The 23,873-nt window shown below is 35.8% G+C and overlaps 1 protein-coding gene across 1 annotated transcript; it reads left to right on the top strand.

The window, feature by feature from the left end:
- The first annotated feature begins 2,090 nt into the window (after window positions 1-2,090).
- LOC129257952 (optineurin-like) lies at window positions 2,091-23,737 on the top strand. Its single transcript, XM_054896400.2, has 13 exons — window positions 2,091-2,285; window positions 6,037-6,249; window positions 7,263-7,435; window positions 8,645-8,875; window positions 9,787-9,898; window positions 10,318-10,631; window positions 12,209-12,336; window positions 13,234-13,386; window positions 14,665-14,743; window positions 15,517-15,654; window positions 16,564-16,774; window positions 17,762-17,874; window positions 18,475-23,737. The coding sequence occupies exons 2-13, from the start codon at window positions 6,054-6,056 to the stop codon at window positions 18,571-18,573; spliced, it is 1,947 nt and encodes a 648-aa protein (XP_054752375.2). The 5' UTR covers window positions 2,091-2,285; window positions 6,037-6,053; the 3' UTR covers window positions 18,574-23,737.
- The last annotated feature ends 136 nt before the right edge of the window (window positions 23,738-23,873 follow it).

Below are 23,873 nucleotides of genomic sequence, written 5' to 3'. Positions count from 1 at the left end.
ATAAATCAAACAAACAAACAAAACCCGGAACCGATGATCACGTTATCGATGGTTTCTGCTTTATCGCAAAAACTATTGATAATGAATTCATAAAGCAATAGTACAAGCAAAATTAAATGAGGCGGGCATGAATTACTAAATAAAATAGAATGCTCAATAAAATATCAGTGGGTGCAAAATATAAATGCCGCAACAACAATTGTCCATGATTCATGTTATCATGTTAAAGTCAAAACGAAACGTAAGATGGAAAATATTTATATATAAAACGACAGAAGCATTTTTTTAAATACTTAAAGCTGGTTGTCGATAGAGATTTTTTATGTAATCCGGAATTTCGTTCCATATTTTGGGGCCAGTATAACGAATGTTGTGTTGGAAGATTATTTTTCTATGTTTGGGAATGAATATTTGATTATTTGAGCGGGTATCAAAATGATATATGTTGGAAACTTATGTAAATGAATCACGAATTTTTTGTGGAATTTGAGAATTTAAACACCTGTAGAGAAAATGACATTGTTGAAGTTTGTTGATGTCTTCTAATTTCAACAATTTTAGGGAATGAAACAAATTTGTGATAATTGCTAGTGGTATCTTGTCGTCTGGAGAAATAATACGTACAATTTTATTTTGAAGGGAACATAATTATTTAAGATGGGTTTGATATGTGTTAGCCCAGACCAAATTACAGTAATAAAAATATGGCAAGATTAAAGAGCAATACAATGTACGCAATACAGTTTTAGGCAAGTAAAAACTTAAGTGATGTATTATTCCAATATTTTTTGCAACTTTGTTCTCAATTTCATTTATGTGATGTATCCATGTTAAATTACTATCAATGATAACGCCAAGAAACTTAGTATTTTCAACTCTGGGAATAATTTGGTTGTTAAGCTTCATGTAGGCGTAACTCCTTCTTTCGATTTTTCTCTCTCAATAATGCACAAAAATAATGCTTCAAAATGAAAGAAACTACTCTTAACCTCATCAGTAATTATTTTTATTTAGTTACAAGACACAGCAAAATTTTTTTTCTATGATTTTCTTCTTAGTATTTTTGAAAATTCTATTTACACTATTTCTTTTACACCATTTGAAGAATCAAAGAGGGGTCGCATAGCCAACCATAACATTAATGTGATTCCCCCTTTTGCTACATTATTCTTGCATTATAATAGTGTTCGTTTGAAATTTTTTTAAAGGATAATCAAGAAAATTTAAATTCCCCTAAAAGAAAACTGCAATACTTTCTAAACACGAAACTTCCCTGGTGTAAATATTCTTGAATTATAGTAATAGACGCAGCCTAGATTAGTTTACACTGATTAATGTCATAGAGATCTCCCCGCCTTTATGTTATTGCGAAATGATCGGGGATTCCCCTGAATCTGCACTGCCAATTTGTCTTATTTTATACACATCCTGTAAAAATGCAACCACCCTGCCTGTTGGGAATCTACAGGTTGGACTATGGCATGCCAATGCTGTACAGAGCACACACTTTAAAAAATGATTAAGATATCACTTTTGTGACCAAAATTACTAATTTCCGTACAGTTGCAATTTATTTTTCATTAGTAACTTGGGAATAATTTTTGTATTCACGAGAGCGCTCAAAAACTTGAATTTTGGGCATATTTTTGTGTACGCCCTCTATTGGTGAAAAATAATATGGCAAGAAAATTTTCATTTTTTAATCTCTATTTTTAATTAAGAAAAAAATAATTTAAAGAATCGAATTTACTTAAGGGCCAAGTTGTATGACGAATAGGTGTAATGGAAACTGTCAGTGTAAAAAAATCAAGCATTTGTCCCAAAGAAAAAGAGAAAATAAGCCAAACATTGCCATCCTTATTTTGCCACACATGGAGATATAACTGAGAACAAGGTTATATCATAACCTTGTTCATTGAATGAGTGAGAAAAAAATATGATCAGTTTTACGATCATAAAAATTTAAAATTAAATTGTTTTTTTTTTAAATATTATTTAATTAGTTTATTATTTTGATTTTTTTTCATTAAAAATGCTAATTTCTCTCGGTAAAGTTATTGGCAATCTATTTTGGGAATCCCCGACCACATCCCAAATTCATCACAGGGATTGTTCGAAGCTTATATACACTAGCCGGAGATGCCAGAATAGCCATCCTTGTCTTGAAGTTTTAACAATTAGTTTTGAAGGAAATCCATTGCTCACATCAAATCCGTCTTCTAGACGAGTAAATGATTTTAAACTACGAATTGTCGTCCTTAACCGTTTCCTTCTGCAGTTTCCTGGTAAGTTTGAAATATCGTATCGGGCTGTAAACTAATTTTAGCCATTCATTATTCAACTTAAGAGCAGAGTCCCAGATCATGCAGAGCTGAGCCAGACCTCGTTCGTAGACGTAGGATGAGTGAGCCAGCCCAGTCATGTATACATATACTAACCTCGTATTAGTGTGAGTGGCCCAGTCCCACTCATTCTATGAACAAGGTTTAGGCCTAATGAAATTATGATATAACCTGTCCTTGTTCTCTGTTACTACTCCCTGTGGCTGTGTGGTGAAATATGGTTGGCAATGTTTGGCTTATTTTCTCTTTTTCTTTGGGATAAATGCTTGATTTTTTGTAGACCAAAAGCTTCAGTCTCTGTATTTTGGTTGTTCCGCTGAACTGCGTTGGCTCACTCACCAATAGTAAATACATATGAATGGGGATTATAGTAAAATGTCAGAAATTGTTGAATAAATCCCCAGAAACGACGGTTATTCCTGTCTAGATTTTTTGACACTGTCGGTTTCCATACAGCTATTCATCATATAACTTGGCTCTAGACTTAGGTAAATTTGATTCTTTAAATTATTTTTTCTTAATTATAGAGATTGAAAATTGACAATTGTCTTGCCATATTATGATGGGGTGTCCAAACTTCGCGGACTTTTCAAAAATATATATCGGGCTTAAATTTGTTCACAAATTATTCACAATATACAAAACCAATTCAAGAAATAGTTACCACATTGACGGCAAGATCGTTAACTGTAAAATCATTGAGGAAAATGTGAAGTAGATCAAGGGGCTTCGCCGGTATCGCGATCTCAAAATTCTATTCTGATCGACGAATGCGCGCTGTGTTGGAAAACCGTTCTGAAAAGGTGTGACCTAACTTCGCGGACCAAAGTTTTTGTGGAGATTAAAAACTCAAGCTCAAAAGGTGAGATATTTATATCAGATTGACGATAAAATGCTAGAGAAACAGCCACATTGAACTCACATTTTTTATGATATCTGCTTGCAAACTGATGATATCGTGCTGCTTGTTGACAATTTCAGATTTCTTTGGAACGGGCGCTAACGGTGACAAATTTGCTGATCTTTTGTCAATATTTTCATGAATACTGAACTCATCCTATAGAAAATTAAGTCAAAGGGTAATTTTAGGTCGCTTTTTACGTTGATTTCAGATTTTAAGGATATTGGCTAGTTTTTGTCTCACCTGCATAGCAGAGTGAGACTATAGGCGCCACTTTTCCGACGGCGGCGGCGTCAACACCAAATCTTAGCCGAAGGTTAAGTTTTTGAAATGACAGCATAACTTAGAAAGTATATGGACCTATTTCATCAAACTTGGCCATAAGGTTAATCAAGTATTATTGAACATCCTGCCTGAGTTTCATGTCACATGACCACGGTCAAAGGTCATTTAGCCTAGGCCTTTTAGGGTCAATGAACTTAGACCATGTTGGGGGAATCAACATCAAAATCTTAACCTAAGGTTAAGTTTTTTAAATGTCATCAATTTAGAAAATATATGGACCTTGTTCATGAAACTTGGACATAAGATTAATCAAGTATCACTGAACATCCTGCATGAGTTTCACGTCATATGACCAAGGTAAAATGTCATTTAGGGTCAATGAACTTTGGCCGAATTGGGGGTATTTGTTGAATTACCATCATAACTTTGAAAGTATATTGGTCTAGTTCATAAAACTTGGACATAAGAGTAATCAAGTATCACTGAACATCCTGTGCACATTTCAGGTCACATGACCAAGGTCAAAGGTCAATGAACTTTGGCCATAATGGGGGTATCTGTTGAATTACCATCATAACTTTGAAAGTTTATGGATCTGACTCATGAAACTTGGACATAAGAGTAATCAAGTATCACTGAACATCCTGTGCGAGTTTTAGGTCACATGTTCAAGGTCAAAGTTCATGTAAGGTCAATGAACTTTGGCCATGTTGGGGGTATTTGTTGAATTACCATCATATCTCTGTAAGTGTATTCATTGGTCTAGTTCATAAAACGTGGACATAAGAGTAACCAAGTATCACTAAACATCTTGTGCGAGTTATGTAGTTTTCAAAGTCAGCACTGCTTCTATATTGAATCGCGTGATGCAGGTGAGACCGCCAGAGGTATTCCACTTGTTTAGATAAATGACCGTCCGCGAAGTATAGACACACGTGAAGTTTGGACTCACTGCCATACTTTGCACCAATAGAGGGCGTACACAAAAATATGCCCAAAATTCAAGTTTTCAAGCACTCTGGTGAATACAAAAATTACTCCTAAGTTACTAATGAAAAATAAAATCAATTGTATGGAAATTAGTATTTTTGGTCACAAAAGTGATATTTTAATGATTTTTTAAATTGTGTGCTGTGTACAGCATTGGCATACCATAGTCCTACCTAGATTCCCCACAGGCAGGATGGTAATGAACCCTTGAGTGGCCCAGTCCCAGAGCACAAGGCGGAGGTTTCACACGCTGTTGCTCTGGGCCGCCCTGGTGCTACTGGTACTGCTTCGAGATGTTCTACGAAGCCCCTCCGCAAACCTACCTGTACATGTATCCTTGTCTTAAGAAGTAGCTTGAAGTCAAGATGATTTTTTTTTTGCAAATCCCATCTGAATAGAATAATTTATATTTTTTTATGACATCGGCTTTCAGTGAAGTGTTTTGGTCACTTGAAAATTGTATTGTATTACCAGGGAGATCCTCACTGTTATTCCAAACATGTATTTTCTGTGGGAAAAGTTTGAAAATAAACAAATCACTAGTAAACTATTTTACCATTTTTGTAGGGCTCTCTTTTTTCCTTGGTTGCCAGCCGATCCGACTGTCAATAGTAGATTAGGCCTAACTTTTGTCTCTTGACAAGAATATTGCTAGAATATCTAATGAGATCGATGTGCTTTCATAAATTTCTCTGTAAATATCTATTCTGTCATTAATTTCATATGACACTTCCACTTGAGTTTGAAGATGGTCAGATTTGGATACCGGTACTATCAGGTTGATTTTATATTTCACATCAGATTAGTTTCGGGACATTCCTGTATGATAGTAATGATCTGGATAGAAGCTACTAATGACACATTTTCCAATCCTTAAAGGCCACCGCAAACCTTACGACCCGACTGGTCGCCGACTGGCTTGCAACTGAGTGTGGGGAGATGTGACGTCACAGCTCTTGTCAGCTTGAGAGTCGCAGACCGGTCAGAGACAAGTCGCAAGGAAAATCGTAAGGATTTGACATGTCGAATCCTTATGACTGGATCGCAAGCTCAATCCAACTTCCAGCCAATCAGACAGCAGAGTTGCACGACGCGTATATGATAAACAGCGCGCATACGCGGTAGTAAGCGCACTTTCTCAGTTGCTATGGCAAAAAGCAAAAAGCGCATGCGTGAGTCGCAGATCGGATCGCAAGGTTGTGCGGTGTCGAGGCTTATGACCACCTTGCGATTCATCTCCCCTCACTCAGTCACAAGCCAGTCGCAGACCAGTCGGGTCGTAAGGTGTGCGGTGGCCTTAAGAGGCAGTGTCCTGGATTTTGTTTTTTGTACATTTATACATATGACCTGCCACCGCAAAAGCAACAGTAACTGTTTGCAAATGTATTTTTGATACTTTTAATCATCTTCCTATTAAAATTTCCTTTGAAATGATGTTGCAAAGTTCTAAAGCATATGCAGTTATTTTCTGATGTATAAATGGGCATGTTTTATTGTTCTTTTTTTTTTTTCTCAAAGACTATCATTAGATCATCATGAATGACGATCGGCTCCTTACGACAGACCCAAACCAACACATCCCACGTGATGGTAGATCCCCTACAGTTGGACTGAGACCTGACAACAATCCAATGATGCAGAGTGGTAGCGGCATGCTGACAACCTTTATCAACTCGGAGGAGATGAGGACGGCAGCAGAGTCGGCTCTAAATGAGAACCGTCAGCTCAAAGGTAAAGACTACATTCTGAATTCATGTTTAACTTAAACATGATTTAATTAGGCCTAGTTGTTGTTGTTGTTGTATAATTTATAAGCTCTAAGTATCCAGGGGTTCTTCCAACACAGAACAAGAACAGAGGGTAGATGTTGCTGTTTTGAATTTCTGCCTGTGGTCTACTGTCTGTTCTTGGCAGGACATATGTAATTCATTATTCACAAGAACACTTGGGTGAGAGTGGCAAATAAATATTCAAATTAAGTAAAGTATAACAATAAGAAAGTAATGTATTTGTGTAGAAGATCCAATCACATCAGAGAGTCTTACAAAATAAATATTCATGACTCGGTCAATCAGGAGAGCTCTAGGAGGAGAGGAATTAACATAGCTGTAGAGAGGACCAAGAGATAAAGGAATTTGAAAACAAAAGGAATAGTCAAGTGAGGGATGCAAGGGATGAAAGGATAGATGAGGGTAACAAAGAGAGGGATAACAAAGATAGATGAGGAATTACAAAGGTAAGAAGGCTGATGGAGGCTGAAGAAAAGAGGAATGTAAATTGGGGTTAAAGAGGTGAACTCTGGCTTAAAAGCAATGAACAAAATAAAAGATCATTATCCATGATTGCTGAACAAAACTGCAATGAACTTGAATAATGTAAATACTTGTTCCCCACATTGTGAATATGATATAAATTTATACATGTAGGTCCTACTTTATGATCAATGACGTATACAAGTGTAAACGCTTTATGGATATGAAGTACAAATTTATCATTAAGTGGCAGATTGTGACCCTTGTATTTCATTTTTAAAGCAAGATAGTAGCACGTTCTGTTATGATAGTTAGTATGCATACAGTTACCAACTGTGAGGTTGACTTGTGATATATTTGTCACGACCATCACAGTAAAGCCTGGAACACGAATCTTAGCTATTAAATTGTTTGAATTATGTACTGCACTGTTCTATAATATTCATAATATTGTATAAATCAGTTAGTGCCATGTGTTTTTCTTGGTTGCAGAACAATATGCGCAGGCAATTACTTGTCTTGGAGCATGGAAACCAAAAATTGTAGAGTTGGAGAATTTTAAGGCTGTGAACGCTCAGCTCAAGAAATCATTTGTGGACCTCCACGATAAGTCCAGAAAGAAGGTCCAGACACTGCAAGAAAAGATTAAACACCTTCAGGAACAGGTGAACTTAAATGTTCTTTTAACCCTTTCATGATTTATCTTAATTTATCAAATTAGCAATGTTTGTATTTTGGTTATGAATCAGCTTCAAAAACAAATAGCCTGTTGTTGTTGTTTTAGCTTATACGGCACGTACATTATCATACAGTAGTGAATATTTGCGCCTTCTTTCAGAAACAAATAGCCTTACATACATCTCTTTTCTGATAGAATTTATCTGTATCATTGTTCAAATTGGCAACAATTACTAAGTTAATTGACCTCACCTGGGTTGTGTTTGGCAAATGTTGATCAATGGCTTGCCAAATGTATAAGTACCACAGCAGGACTGGAACCCCCTTAACTTGTGACATATATTACTGTTCGTACTGTTATCATAATTACAGAAACGTTTCTTCTTGTCTTAAATAACGTCTTCTACTTGATTTATGTACTTCACAAATACTATCCTGTTAGAGACCATAACAATCGTCCAAATCTGGTTTTCTTGTTAAACCTTCAAAGCCATGGGGAAATTGGTTTTGCAAGTGCTGGTTCATCTCTCTGGGATGATCTTGCTTTGTGGTTATACTAGGCTGCACTTATGTTGATGTATTTAAACATATGATTACCTGAAGACACAGAGCTCTAAAATACACTTCTCATTCTCAATCATCTATCAGTGTTTTTTATTTCCTCCTTCATCTTTCATTACGTCTGAGCACTCTGCAGAGTGGATTTGGCACATTATAATTTATATAAATCATTGCTTTTCCTCCCCTAAAAAATACCATATTACATGTATATTTCCACTCCTGTTATTCATACTGTAACATACATTTTTGTATTCTTATAATTTATATACAATACATATAATTGTATTTTTTTTAATCTTTCCTTTACCAATTTACTTGGTATTCAAGGTGTAATACCAGACACAGAATAAGATTTGCACACCTTGAAACATGTTCTGCTTAGTGAAATATTACCTTTTGTTAATTATTTTTGTTTAAGGGAAGCATTTCATCAAAATTTTTGTCCGAATGGTTGTCAGATCTGACAACTTTCCTTGATCTTGATTGATTGAGAAGCGCTGTTACTATGGAACCAGATGGATAAAACAGGACTTGTCTGATAGCATGTCTAAAAATCAATTCATGAAACACTCGCTGGGTTACTATCATTACATTCTTTTGACATATACTACAAATCCTGTGTATCACTATCTTAGATTTCCAAGTACCAGAACCAGGAGTCCCCTGACCTGCCTGCAGGAGGCCAGGAGTCGTACTGTGGACCTATCCTTGGGGAGCTGAAGCACCACATGCAGGCCGTGGAACAGATCCTACGTGAGGAGCTCTCCAGCATGAAGCAGGAACATCGGGAGAAAGACATCTTGGAGAAGCTGATGGACCATATCAAGAAAGCTGAGGAGATCCTCGCTACTGAGGATGTTGAAATGGTATTTATTTTAAAATGCAAATTGTCTGTTCTGCAGTAAACATATGTGACCAACCACCCCAGAACCAACAATAAGTCACCCTAAAATGAATTTTCAGATTTTTATTGAGTTTGAGAAGCCACATCCTAAGATTTAAAATGACATATAACTTGTCAAAATCGATCAACAATAACCCTTACAACAACTGGATTGAATGCAGAAGAGACTAAGCAAGAGCTTCAAGCAATAAGGAGAAAACAACATTTGGAGTTCAGTCACGAGTTCAGGGTTCACTCAAGCATGATAATGTGCACACAATCTCAATGAACGTTCCAAGCAGTCCGCAAAAGCTTCTATGAGAGAAACTCTTGTATCTTGCTTTTTTTTTCAACTTTACAACTTGAAATTTTGACAGTATGAAGAGGCAGAATTACTCTTTCAGATAATCAAATTGCTTTTTGAAGACCAAATTACTATTTTGGCTATTCGAGGAGAATCTTCCTTGATGACTTGTTGTTGGTTTCAGGGTGGCTGGGCGCAAATGTTATGAGCATATGAGAAAGTGATTGGAGATAGTAAAAAGTCTTTATTAAAATTAGAGAAATGTAATTTTTCATTATATATACATACACACTGAAGTCTGCAGGAAAGGCTCAGCAAACACCTGCTTGATCATACAAAAGGCTGCGAATGGGTTAGATTGGTCGGTTTTCCAATGATGCATGGTTTTATTTCATTGAATTTCGATTTGATTTTCACGATTATCATTGTGTTTTTTTTTGTCATTCAAAAATTTTTGCCCAAAATTTGTTTTTTCGATATGATCAAGGCTTTCCATCTATTTGTCATTAGCTATTATTTACATGAAGTTGTTGTTGTTGTTTAAAAAAAAAACCAAGTAAACACATTTGGTCTTGTGTGATCTTATCCAGTATCAAGGTCCGTCAAGATCACTTCGTCAAGAGGGACAAGATCCGGAACCTCAGACGGGGAAGTCACCTTCAAGAGAGAGAAAACCAACCCCTTCTCCACTCTCTCCTACTGGTGAGTATACTATACATGATGACCTTTGTCCCTCTATCATTACACGGGGTCATTTTGATCTGGGAATTTCTGGAAAGTATGAGGTTTGGTCTTTGGATGCAGGCTCAACGTATAACAGAAATTTGGCTTCCTATGGCTTTCAAATATTTGTAATATATTATTTGGGGAAAAATAAAATTCATTTTTAATCTCTTGTAATATACAAGAGAATAAAAGTACAAATTGTCTTAAAAATATATACCCGTACGTAAGTAAAATGATTTCCTCAATATATACCCGTTAAAATTATAATTCATATTAAAGCAAAATGACTGTCTGCTACTAAATTCATGTACCCCTTTAAGTCTTTTATGCATTGGGCTCCACATATATCTCAACATCAAACTTCAATCAATTCTGCAATCAAATTTTACATCCAGGTCAACGTGCATATGACCAGTCCATGGAAAATGTTCTCGGTCAGCTCCAGAATCTCCAGCAGCAGGTCGCAGATACAAACAGCGCCCTCACTAAAGAACGAATGCGGAACGAGGCGCTGGACACGCAGCTGAAGAAAAGCCAGGCCGAGCTGCGTAGTCTGCAAGGGATGCGGGAGAGTCATGTTGCTGAGGCGATCGAACGACAACGTCAAGAGGACGATATGAAGCACAAGACAGAGATGGATGAAATGATGGCTAAGCTGGATGAGCTGACGTTACTGGCCGCAGAAAAGCATCAGAAGCAAGCCTTTGATGTAAGTTTTTAATAATTAGCTTTTATATATAGCGATAATATTCTATGACTGCTCAAAGCGCTTCACAATTATTATTACCCGGTCACTGGATTCATAGCTTTTCTATCAGCCTGTCAAGCGCATACTTGCTAAACCAACCGCAATGACAATTGTTTCCTACCGATACCCAATTAGCACCTGGGTGAGAGTGGCAAATTGTGGATTGACGCCTTGCCAAAGGACGCTAGGCCGTAGTAGGATTTTAATTCAATTCAATTCTAATTCAACTCTTTATTCCATTTCCATTCAAAACATAATACAAAGTAATATAAAGTAATACAAATCAAATACAATTTTACAGACGAGCATTCTTACTTCGTAAAACAAAAAAAAACGGTATAATATTGAGCATGAATGGAAATGAAGGGGGTCCACTAAAAAGCAAAGCTTGTAAAGTGTGTATCCCCCTTGGAAATGAAGAAAATATAATCCACTTATTCATATATGCGTTTATATACAGGAAAGAAGAAAGAGAAGGAACAAAAAGGTCGAAATCATATTGATGTAAGCATAATTACAAAACAAGTGCAAAGTTATTCACACAAAGAGGTCTTCGCTGTGAAGGATATGTTGCGCAATAGACAGAAGGAAAAGCAGAAAAAGAGAGGGAATGACAAGACATAGAAGACAAGACAAAAACAAGAGACAAGACAAAACAAGAGACAGGACAGTACAAGACATGATAACATAATAAGTAAAAATAAATAAATAAAAGACACACATAAGTCATAATTTTGACATACAAGTCATACAAGCCAAACGCACAACCCTCTTATTACAAGGCAAGAGTCAGAACACAACGCTTCCATGATGCTTATATTTTTTTACATAAATATAGCGCGAAAAGTGTGCTGTTCCTCCTACACAATAGCGTAATTGATTTTGCTAAAAAGGGTTTTGACCAGAATAATTTTGTAGAAGTGTTCATAGACCCATTAACTTTTGAGTTAAATAGAATTGATCTGTCACTTCATAGATGAGTTTAGCACACATTGCAGGTACATTTTAGAATTGTTATTATTCAAAGTTCTCAAGAGGCATTTTTGTACCCTTTTAAGGGTGATTTTTTCACACTTCTCTAATTTTGCTGCTTATTTCAATATCTGCTCTCTCAATTATGATATTTGAATGACCTTATGAACTTAGACAACAATAACAACACTTTTGGGGAGCGAAATGGGTTTTTCATTTGTTTTTAAATCCAACAATCTGGATGCATTTACGAATTTCAAATTAAGGAGAACAGAACTTTGATCATTGCCCCTGTATTAACTACAGGTATGTTTATGAAACTTAATTGACTATGCAAAACATGTTAATGTGAGGATTTCCCATTGGAACATGGAAAGGAATTTGTCCTGAAGACCACCTTTTCAATGTATGAAGAACACTTTCCCGATCAGTTGTCACCCTTCACTGTATTGTAAAAAGAATAAATTGTAAGTCAGAATAGACTACAAAATTTATTTTGAATATACATGCATGAACCTTTAAGAATTTGATTTTCTAATTGGACTTGTAATTTCATTTTATATTAGGAGGAGCCAAGATACCATAGTGCTAGCAATGAACTGAAACAGCAAGTTACCAGTCTCGTTGCGGAGCTTGACCTGAAAGATAGATATCTGGATGAAGAGAAATCGCATGTTAAACAGCAGCAGCAAGTGTAAGATATTCTTACCTCTATCTCTAATACTTTTCAGATATTAACAATTACACAATGTATGTAATCATAGGTTTCCATGTTAGTTTTTTTTCTAAATTGTGTTTGTATAATACACAAGTCAATGGGAAAAACATTGTTTTGTATTACAAGTTCCAATTTCTACCATCAGAGTGACTTTTAAATTTCCTTTGCTTTTAAGCTGTATGGGATACAACTGACTGTAATTGTTTGTTTGTTAATTCAATTCATTTTTCACATATTGAGTAAAAAAAAAATCAGTACAATCAAATACATACATAGATAATTACAATACGAGTATAAATAGTTACAATATACTTCATAAAAAATACATAGAAAATCAAAATGTGGAGGGGATTGACAAAGGCCATATTGATCTATGAAGGTCAATCCCCAATGAAAAAAAAAGTCATGATAATTGATCCAATTTTTAGACAAAAAGTCATACTCTTGTGTCATGCAAGTCACATTTTCAAATGGCAATGGACTCAAAATAAAAAGTCAGGAATTAATTAAATTTTGATATGAAAATTTTATCAAAATCTGGTGAGCATCTTCTGAGGAAATTCCAGTGAAATACAGTAAGGTCATGAATCTTCAATAGTGTTGCATCATGCAAGTCACAATAAACAAATTGAAATGTCTCCTACAAATATGACTGTAAGTTCAATTTTTTTTGTATGACAATGCATATTGCTAATACTTTGATTCAAATAAATAGGAAAAAATAGGTCTGAATTGAAAATTTGCAAGTAATTAACCGTTTAAATTTTGTGTAAATGTCACGCGAGTCACAATGGAATGGCTGAGTATTCCATGCCAAGTGAACAGCAATCAAATGGTCTAACCGATAACTTTTTTGGTTGGTTTTATTAATAGAAATGAACAATTGCAGAGGAGGGTGACGATGTACCACGACGAGCTTGCCAAGGCGAGGCGAGAAGCACAGAGCTACATTGATACCGTTCACGTGGAACTGAAGAGAAAGGAAACCCTGTGTCAGTCGGAGAGACAGAAGGCTTTACATGAGAAGTAAGTACTCAATCCTTCAACACGAAGCTTAGCGCTTTATGGGAGGGCTGATTTTAATGATTGATTACATTATGTTAAATCACAAGTTTTAAAGGAAACCAAAACCCAAGATGAGAAGCAATCTTAATGGAAAAAGTAAAATAAGAGGTGCAATTTAAAACAAGTTTCAGCAAAATCGGTTGTGAAATAAGCAAGTAATGGACATTTAAAAAGTCTTGTTGTACTTTCTATGGGGGTCCTCAAATTGGAAAACGTGCTTCAAAATGGCTGATTTTGTGGACAACTCTCCTTTTGTTTTGTACACAATTTTTCAGATTTTCCCTATTTTCTTTGAAATTGCATATTGCCTCATTATGAGCATAACATATGTCATGGAAAAATATAATCCACACCACATATGTCAAGGTCAGGAGATGATGTGAAATATGTAAAATAAAGAGGGAAATCTGAAAATTTGTGTACAAAGCAAATGGAGGGATGTCCACAAAATCAGCCATTTTGAAGCATGTTTGCCAATTTGAGGATCCACATAGAAAGTACAACAAGATTTTTCAAACTTCCATAACTCGCTTACCGGTATTCTTTTTTATGAAACTGGTTTTAAATTGTTCTTCTCATTTTACTCTTTCCAATAAGATTGCTTCTCTTCTTGGATTTTGGTTTCCTTTGATCAACAGTATGATCAATTCGCATGCTTTGTGTTACAGGGCAAAGGCTGTATGAAGATTGACAGACTCATATCCGTATTATCCCATTTGTGACAATGAATGATTTGGACACCTTATTTGATCAGTATTTCTGTGAATTTTATCAATATCGATGCAAAATATGCTCATGCAGTGCGAGATCGGTGGATAGATTCTCGCGTAAATGTATACATACGTGCTGCAAACACGAGTGGTGGTTTTACTTGTGGTGCCTGCAGCTATGGCCTGCAGTCTCGATGCGCGCGTGCAATGTACAAAATCGTATGGATCCAAAATTGCACGATGAATAGATCCAACATTGCACAGTTGATGGTGTCATTGTAAATGGGCTGAATGATCGATGTCAAACAACCAATAAAATGACAAGGATCTATCTACTTGTCATATAATATATAATAACGTAGCTATTTTTTCATAAAAAATACTTTCAGGTAGATATGTTATGATACAATATGACGTAGGGTTTAGATGATGCTTATGCACAAAGTGATATGTTTAATACTGAGTTTACTTCGTTGAAGATACATATTGGATATATTTATTATATTTGTGTCTCTTTCTTTTTTTGTAGGTTACAGCATGACAAGTGCAAGGAAGAATTAGGTGCTTCTCAAGTCAAACTAAACCAGCTACTGAAAGACAAGAGTAAGGTTAGTAGTAGTGTAGGAATTAACCCAGGGGGCAACAGGCCATTCCTCCCCCCCCCCCCCTATTGCAGCCCAAATTCCCATTTAATATCCTCAAAACCTTCTTTTGGGCGACAATTTGATACAAAATCGCCCCAAATCTGGTACAAGAATGATTGCACTCTACAACCATTTCTTTACCCCATGATATGTCAATGGCCTAAAGAGAAAAATCAAATGAATATTTCTATTATGTAAATGTATAGAACTATTAAGTTTGTACATTGTGTGATGTGCACCAAGTTGGCCTTATTTATAGTTATAAGGGGGAAAATGAATGAAAACTAAAACACAGACCTCTGTATTAATTGACACAATATTCAATGGGTAGACTTTGTAATTTTATGATGAAGTTCAGAAACTATTCAAGGAAAGAAAAGGTTACTCCCACAGTATTACAGAGAACATGATTCAATGTTTAGAACAGAAAAAATGATATACAGCCCCAACAGAAGAAGATGAGGTCACATTATTCAATAACTATTTCATTTATTTTGGTCAAAGAAAAAATATTTGATGTTTAGAACCCCCAAACAGAGCAAGGGACCTTTTTTTTAAAAGTCATTCCTTATTGAATAATGGAGAATGTTAAATATAATCATTGAATTTGGGGAGAAAAGTTAAACTCCCTCGAAAGGGCCTGGAAAGTTATGCATGATCGTTATCTTGCATAAAGAAATAATTTATTTATGAACATAATGATCTTACAATATTTCCCCCTTTATTTGCCCCTATAGTACCAAGAGAAAGAGGACCGATACTTAGCAGAGATTTTATCTGCAGAGGAGGCTATTGAGGCCAAGGAACGGGAGAAGTTGAAGTTTGAGCAGCTGGCTAAGAAATATGACAATGAAAGACACATTTGGAAAGAACAGGTCAGTATAATGTCTTCAATTGTATTTTGTGTCAGAAACTTCATTCTATTTGAATTAGTATGTATTTATTATTAGTATGGATATGAAATTCATTTATTTTGATTGATGTAATACGATAATGTGGTTTTCAAATTTGTATCATTGATAATTTTGATACTTTGTTTCTCTTCGAAAGCTCAGCAATAATGCACAAAGTGTCTGAAATTTCTTTAATTTGATTTATTCTGAGTATTATCTGGAATAATATGTAGTTTTATTCAAATTTGATAATGTGTCAAATGTCAAATTAAGTTACATGAAGAAGAAGTCTCCACAAAAACCATTTTAAAGCAGCATTGCTAATTTGAGGATCACCACAAAAGATTAAAACAAATATTTTTCTTCTAGAACTGCTTCTTTCTATCCCCCTTTTTCATCAAATCAAATTCCTTTTATTATCCTTCTGGGGTTAGCCAGTTTGCCTACAAAAGCAATGGCTTGACATTACAATCTTCATGAAGACCCCAAACGCACCAATCAAAGATCAGAACATTGTTCGATAATTGCTTTGCTGCCGATTATTTCAAATTTTTCAAAACAAACAGATGTTATTTTTTAATTAATTATTTTATATCCAGTCAAGATGATAACAAAATACAATAGAAAAATCACATGGTTGACGCAAAAATAAAGAGAGTTACTTTGCACACCAACCAATGCCTGAGGATCATGTAAAAGAAACAGGAAATTCTGTTGGAAGGCTCTCCACATCATTAGCTGGTGCATACATATACATAAGAAGAGAGACAGAGAAAGAAATAAGACCATTTGTTGGGAGCCCCCCAACATTTGGGGGTGAATACACATACATAACATGAAAAATACAAGCATAAATGTAAACATTGATTAAAATTAAACTTTGAAAATTAGATGGAGGTGTGCAAGGATGATTTCAAGGCTGAGCGTAAAGCGAGGGAAAACATGCACACAGAGAAGGGTGAACTGCAGGCTAAGATTGAAAACTTACTGCGGGAGAACAAGAAGATGGAGAGCGAACTCCAAGACTTCCACCGGGAACAGCTGCATGCCGTGGCGGGGACTGCGTATGGGCCGACGACAGGCTTTGGTTATGATAGGAGAGGTAGGTTTAATCTGTACTTTTATATGCGTGATCGTGTCATAATCGTGTAGTTGAATAAAAGCAATTGAATTAATGTTGTGGGTTTTAGCGAGTGTAGAGATAGGTCTGAGGGATGTAAATTCATACGCTACTTCTTTTTCAAGAGGTCACTGGAGAAAGAGGGGTCCATATGGATGGCAAAAGCAGATTGATGGCATTACTCCCCAGGGAGTGGAGATAAGTATGTCAGTGTGCAAGATTTTCATGTTTCATAGCTACACCATGTTCACGAGGTGGAGAAAGAGGGGTCCATATGGATGGCAAAAGCAGATTGATGACCATACTCCCCAGGGAGTGGAGATAAGTTTATCAGTGTGCAAGATTTTCATGTTTCATAGCTACACCATTTTCACGAGGTGGAGAAAGAGGGTCCATAGGGATGGCAAAAGCAGATTGATGACCATACTCCCCAGGGAGTGGAGATGAGTATGTCAGTGTGCAAGATTTTCATGTGTTTGATAGCTACACCATGTTCATGAGGTTACTGGAGAAAGAGGGGTCCATAGGGATGGCAAAAGCTGATTGATGGACATACACCCTAGGGAGTGGAGATGGGTATGTCAGTGTGCAAGATTTTCATGTGTTTGATAGCTACACCATGAATTGGTTATTTGAATCTACAAAATTGGCGTTGCTTTTACAAAAGTCATAAAGGTACATGCACTTCATCTCAAAGATGAAAAGTTACCAATTTGGTTTTAAAACTAAGGACGTTTGATATCTCAATAATGAACCTGTATAATCCTGCCACAATTTCTGTGGGCACTTATATGAATCAAATTTAGAGACCTGTATAATTCTACCGCGATTTATGTTGGTTTGAAAATGTAGACTTCTACATATCAAATGCATGAAATAATGAAAAAAAAGGGACTTAACTGAAATCACTATTGAATGATTTCATGAATGAGTTTTGATTGTACTCCACATATTTCCCTTTACCCATAGGGGGTGGGGAGATGTTTGGCATGAGACGCCATGTTTACGAAGCTCCCGGTGAAGACGAAGCAGGGAATGTCGATCGATTCCAAGAAACATATCAGCCCCAAGAGCTGCGAACGGTAAGTCTATCAACGGCAATTCCTTTCGAGTTTGGAAGGTCCCCTGCATTTGGGCTTCTCATTGTTCACTCTATTACTTGTTATGACAATGCATAATTTGAAGACTTATTTACGCTATTGGCAACAAATGTGATTTTTCTTTCTTCATTACTATGGTTTACTTGTTTAAGTATATATAACTGAAATGTATTGAGAATGATGAGAATTTGCCACCTTTGCATGGAAAAAGAGCAATTTTATGTTTGGATTGCATTGTCATTTTTGTAAAAAAATAAAATAAAATTATAGGAAGGGTTCTGTATCTTTAGTCATTGGGCTTTCCCCAAAATGCCATTGCTTTGTCATGAACTGGTTATAATATAGCAATTGTATCTGTAATACTTGCTTTCTGTTTTACCCAAGTTTTTCCTCTCTTTTTCGGGGGGGGGGGGGTGGGTGGAGAGGGAATTATCCCAAAATGCCTTCCCCCAATTTAACTCTACACTAATCTTCTAGATGGCAGACGTGTGAACCACAAATTCCATACTTTGTTGTTGCTTCGTCGTGAATTATTCTGACTTCTTTCAATACTCTCAATGCATTCATCTGTTACCTTTTCAGCCCCAACAGGCTACCACAGCAAACTGGTGCCCCAAGTGCCAACTGACGTTCCCCGATTACGACACTCTCAACATCCACATAGCAGACTGCATAGACTGAGGTCAAGGGTCATGATTCAGGGGGCTGTTTCACAAGAATTAAGTGTGACTTAAAGTTGTGCTTAAATTTGTGATTGATGCCAAACGGTGAATTTTATGGATGTATACTTTCCTTGAACATGGTCTGGGCCAATTGCAGAAATAGATATGTTTAAACTCGACTTAAAAAAGACAATCAACCGCAAGTCCCAAATTTGTGCGTTGGATCGGTTGAAATTCAAGCTTTGATTGATTTCTGGAGTTAAGTTTGATTCCAACTCTCTTTGCAAGATTCCCCAGTGACCAGACACCGCATGCAAAAGATGATTTACGTATGATTTCAAGTCACTGTAAAGCCATTGTGAAACACCCCAAGAATTCCAAGTCAAGGGTATTGTTAAATTCTAAGAAATAGTAGTTAAGTGAATACATTAATCAAAATTGCACCTTTATTTTGAAAGGTATATTGAACAATGGAAACAGCTCATACACATTTAGGGTGCACAGCTTAAATGAAATAAGTCATGCAATGTAGCAGTGTAGTGCTAACCAATTCAACTCACGAGACCTAGTGCCTGTTGCATAATAAACAAATATATCAGGCTTTGAGAAAGTATAGTGGAATTATTTATCCGAGGTTGATCTGGCAATTACTATTTTTCTGGAGGGGCGAAGCCCCGAGGGAAATATAGTAGTTTTGCCAGTCCAACCGAGGATTAATAATTCCCACTATGCTTTCGAATGAAACGCCTGGTATATTTGTTTTATATCCTACTTTTAATAATTTACAACCAAAATCTATGCGTTGAGCTTGCAAAGTCCGGTTACTTGCGTTGAATTACCTACTTTTCTCTGAGCCACAGCGCTCAGCCAAACGCAGATTAGTGCCTGCGCCGACGCATCACGGGACTTGCCCGGGAGAGAGAGAGAGCTGGCCGGTGCGCCCGAGAGTTTAGCTAAATATCCAGTTTTCTGAAATAATGACGTCAGAATATTGGTATAGCGAAAAATATATCGAGGTCTGACGTCACGCAACATCATAGTAGAAATATAGATGGTCACGTGATGCTATTTGAACCAATCACTATACAGGATTCAATCTATGTACGATATAAAAGTTATTATTTTTGTATTTTCACCATCAGTGGTAACTACCATAGTAGCAATTCTAATTTGCCATTGATAATAATAATAATATGCATTTATATAGCGCCATCTATCTAGAAATATTCTATTCCGAGGCATGTTGTTATTATTATTATTACCCTGGCTTTAGCTCGAGCTGCCTTTCAGTGCTCATGCATTCAAGGAATTATTCCTGCCGGGTACATATTCACCTCAACTGGGTTGAGTGCAGCACAATGCTCCAATCAAAACCAAGGATTCTGTGGGAGTTACTGTTTGAGTTGTTTGTAACGGGCCCCCATTCGTGTATCCTCCTGAGCTCTTGACATGCATACTGAGACGTAAAATCTATTCTACAAAGATTGTACCATAGGCACGCCATACCTGGGGCCTGTTTCATAGGACTTGTTGTAATAACAAATTCGCAATAACAGTTTAAAAGCTACTGAAATCCTTCAATCTGATTGGCTGATAATAAATTTGTTATTTTAACAATTCTTTACAGTAAATGGTGGTGATGTTTTAACATGATAGAGAAAGCATGAATGCTTGTAAGCATGTAAACAAATGCTTGTAAGCAAGTATTCAGAGGACTGACGGCTTAAGGTCCTCTCTGAGGAACCTGGTAATGAGGATAAATGCCTTACCAAAGGGCACTAGCGCACCAAGTGGTAATCGAACCCAGGTTACTGGAATCCAAAACCCCTGCTCTCCCGACTGAGCTATCGCGCCTCTTCAAAACGAGACTCTGACCATTGTTTGCTTGATTTGAATTTAGGTCGATTCAACTACTAGTAATGCAGTGGTGTAGATTTCAATTTAAATCAGTAATCTGGGTCCCGTAACAAAGGTTAGCGATTGATCGTTAGCTTGATTTTCACGATTGATTGTACATTGTAGTCAATGGAATCAATCATAGAAAATTGTTCTACGATCAATCGCTAACCTTTGTATTACGGGCCCCAGGTATGCGGCCCAGTGGTTGTGAATGGAAGGTTGTGGGTTCAATCTATGGCCAAGATATATACCAAAGATTTGTAAGAAAGGGACCTTCTGCCTTCCTGCTAGGTGCTAAGTGTGTTAAAACAGAGAGGGATACAAATGACATGATGTTGTACAGGGCCTGTTGGAAGAACAGCTAACAATTGAAGACGCGACCCTGAGAAATAAGAGTTATTGTTCTAATTATCAAGTCTTATCTCGTCTGTATTTTACACACTCAGGATCATATACACCTGTATTAAAGTATAATTTTATTGATAAATATTTTGTATGTTTACTGTGTTCTAGTTCTTCCTTCTTTGTTGTATTTCATCAGCAAGGTTAAAAATGAAATAATTTGCGACTCCATCAGCAAGGGACCTTTTACAGCATCTCAAAGTATTGGAAAATCACTTTTTTGTTCCTATCTTGGCTTATCAATTAAAGCCCATCTTAAGCTTTGGTAAGGGGTCAATAATATGAATTATATACCTGTCTTAAAGAATGTCTAATTATCTCCAGTCACCTTATTGGTCACTAGTGGAGTCATGTATGTAACCATTCCCGCAAAGCAACAAACTGGGGGTCGTTACCCAGAGCTGCCAAGTAGTACGATTTTTCCGTATTTAGTACGTTTTTGCAACCAAAATACGGCAGTTCGTTTTTTCTTTAAAAAATACGTTTTTTGTATTTAAAAAAAAAAAAAAAAAATCATCTCTATATGTCTCTATTTTATAAAACGTACACAAATATGGTTATTAGATCAATGTAATTTCAGGTAACTTGTTTTTTTTTCAATCATTTTGTAAAAACCAGGGTGAGATATACACAAGTTTCAATGGTTTTTTTTTTCATCTGCAAGAGCAGTGCACATTTTAGCTTGCATGCAGCTTGAGTGCCGTGATGGGCGAGTGCGCCAAGCATTTTATTATGAAATACACTTTTTTGGGGAAAAGTACAAAATATTTATCTCACACGGTAAAAATACTTATTTTTTGGTCAAAATACTGATTTTGGGGGATAAGAATACTGAAAATGCAAAATACAACTTGGCCGCACTGGTTACCAAGGACAACAGGCATTGTTAACAAGAAAAATTCCTGGCATAGTTACTGGTAAATATGCAAAAATTTGCTTTGTGGGATGATTGCTGTTACCATAATTTCAGAGCAATTTGATTGATGATTTTACACAACTTGCACATAAAACATGGTTGTTCCTTTCTGGTCAAGGGTAGCATATTGGCCTGATCATGCCCGAGGTCATTTGAGCCTATAGAAACAACCATGCCTCTCATCACAGTCCATATATTTATTTTGAAATGAAATAACCAGCTCTTTTCGCACTATCTTACAAATTTGATGGTTGGTTATCGGACAAAGATTACATGCCGAAATTTACAGCCAAGGTCATGCTTGAGAAGTGGTTTTGTAAATCAAAATGAAAAAAAAAACCTGGATATTTTATATAATTTCAATGTTATATGGAAAATTTACTGAGTACAACACAATTTCATGTGACAATTCTCTTCATCATACACACTAACATAATCTAGTACTAAATTGGAATAGTGACTTGCTTTTCTGGGGGATTTACCAAAAAGCCAAAATAGACTTAAGTGATTTCCTGTCCAAATCCGACATCTCTCTTCCTCTCTCTCTCAATCTTAACAAAAGAAACCAGTATGTCATGTTCAAGGAAATTTAATCCTGTTGGAATGATTGTTTAATGTGGTAGCCATGGTTTAGCATGATCCTATAAGCATTATCTGAGGTTAAATTGCTGCAGCAATATGCTACTTCTGTAGTCCATCCATTTCACTGTATACATGTTATAGTTATACACAGAATTACCTTCATCAGATATTTTGAAAGTGGACAAATCACACTTACAAGTGATTAGAAACTATACTGTAGAAATATAAGCAAAGAATTATGTGATTAATTTTTTTTTTTCATTTTTATGCATTTTGCTTTCATATAGGAAGTACATTATCAGTGCAATAGTATATGCGTAACCTATCATTATGTTTGCTTAAGCTATACATGTAGTTATCTACAATATGCTTAATTCTTTGGGCAATTTCATAGAATAATCAAAATTTTGTTTGTCTGACCCCTATTTTTTCTTCATTCTTCGCTCCACAAAATGCTCAAGCCATGATAATTTGAAAGCATTACGGCCTTTTATTTGAATTAGGAATAAGAAAATTCATTTTAGGGAACTTCTACAGATACGGGGTAAGATGTAATACTTAATGGAATATTGCTCCTTTCACTCTGCCTTTGTTTCAATATCAATAGTTGTGAGTCTTTGCCAATCAATGAAGATATTGAGTCGATGAGTATTTTCAAGCTTAGTTTGGGTCATAACTGTATTTATCCCTTTAATCACAACTAAATGTAAATGTAAATATTGATAGAATCCTAGATTGGCATAACAAAATCCCCCCCCCCCCCTTTGCTCTTTAAGAAGAATCTCTATTGGTAACATTTTTCTATGTTAACTTGTATTTGAATAATGTTCAAATGAGGATGAAAATTGTGGTTTTATTCATCTGAGAAGATTTTAGATACTTACTTACTTGATGTAGTAATCCCTTTGACAGCTCATACAGAAGATATACAGTGTGTCTCAATAAAAAAACGAAACCAAGATTCACATTTTTTTAAGCTTGGGCAAGAGATCTCAAATTAAAAAAAGTTTCAAATTCCTAAACTTTCAAAACTGAAAACTAAATATATTTGATGATTATGATATCTGTCACTGAATTTTTTTTTCTTGGATGCAATATACTATTAATTTTAGGTTTATGTCAACGCAGCATTCTGCCTCCATATAGCCAATTTGGTCTGATATCATATAGAGATTTTGAGTACTTTATAATATTATTTTTGTGAAATGTATGTGTATGTGACCCGACTGTGTACTAACTAGATATATATTCTTCATTTGTATGTAAGATCGTAAATTGTCATATTTGTATGCTATTTCAAAAGAATGTAACCACATACAATATGCAGATATTTTGTTTGTTTTGAATGATACATGAATAAATTAGTTTTTTTACAGAAAAAATATTGCCATGTTATTACCTAGAGTTGGATATTGAGTATTGTTTCATTTTAGTAAGAAATATATTTATTGATTGTACACTGGATTTTTTTTCTTACAACAACATATTTATTCACTTGAAATGAAAACAAAAAGTGATAT

The sequence above is a fragment of the Lytechinus pictus genome, chromosome 3 (assembly GCF_037042905.1).
Source record: "Lytechinus pictus isolate F3 Inbred chromosome 3, Lp3.0, whole genome shotgun sequence".
Classification (NCBI taxonomy): domain Eukaryota; kingdom Metazoa; phylum Echinodermata; class Echinoidea; order Temnopleuroida; family Toxopneustidae; genus Lytechinus; species Lytechinus pictus.
This window is presented reverse-complemented; position numbering and strand designations above follow the sequence as displayed.

Coding starts and splice junctions, on each gene's coding strand:
- LOC129257952 (XM_054896400.2), top strand. CDS start 6,054: ATGAATGACGATCGGCTCCTTACGACAGACCCAAACCAACACATCCCA. Junction 7,436..8,644: donor TTAAACACCTTCAGGAACAG/GTGAACTTAAAT, acceptor TCACTATCTTAG/ATTTCCAAGTACCAGAACCA. Junction 8,876..9,786: donor CTACTGAGGATGTTGAAATG/GTATTTATTTTA, acceptor GATCTTATCCAG/TATCAAGGTCCGTCAAGATC.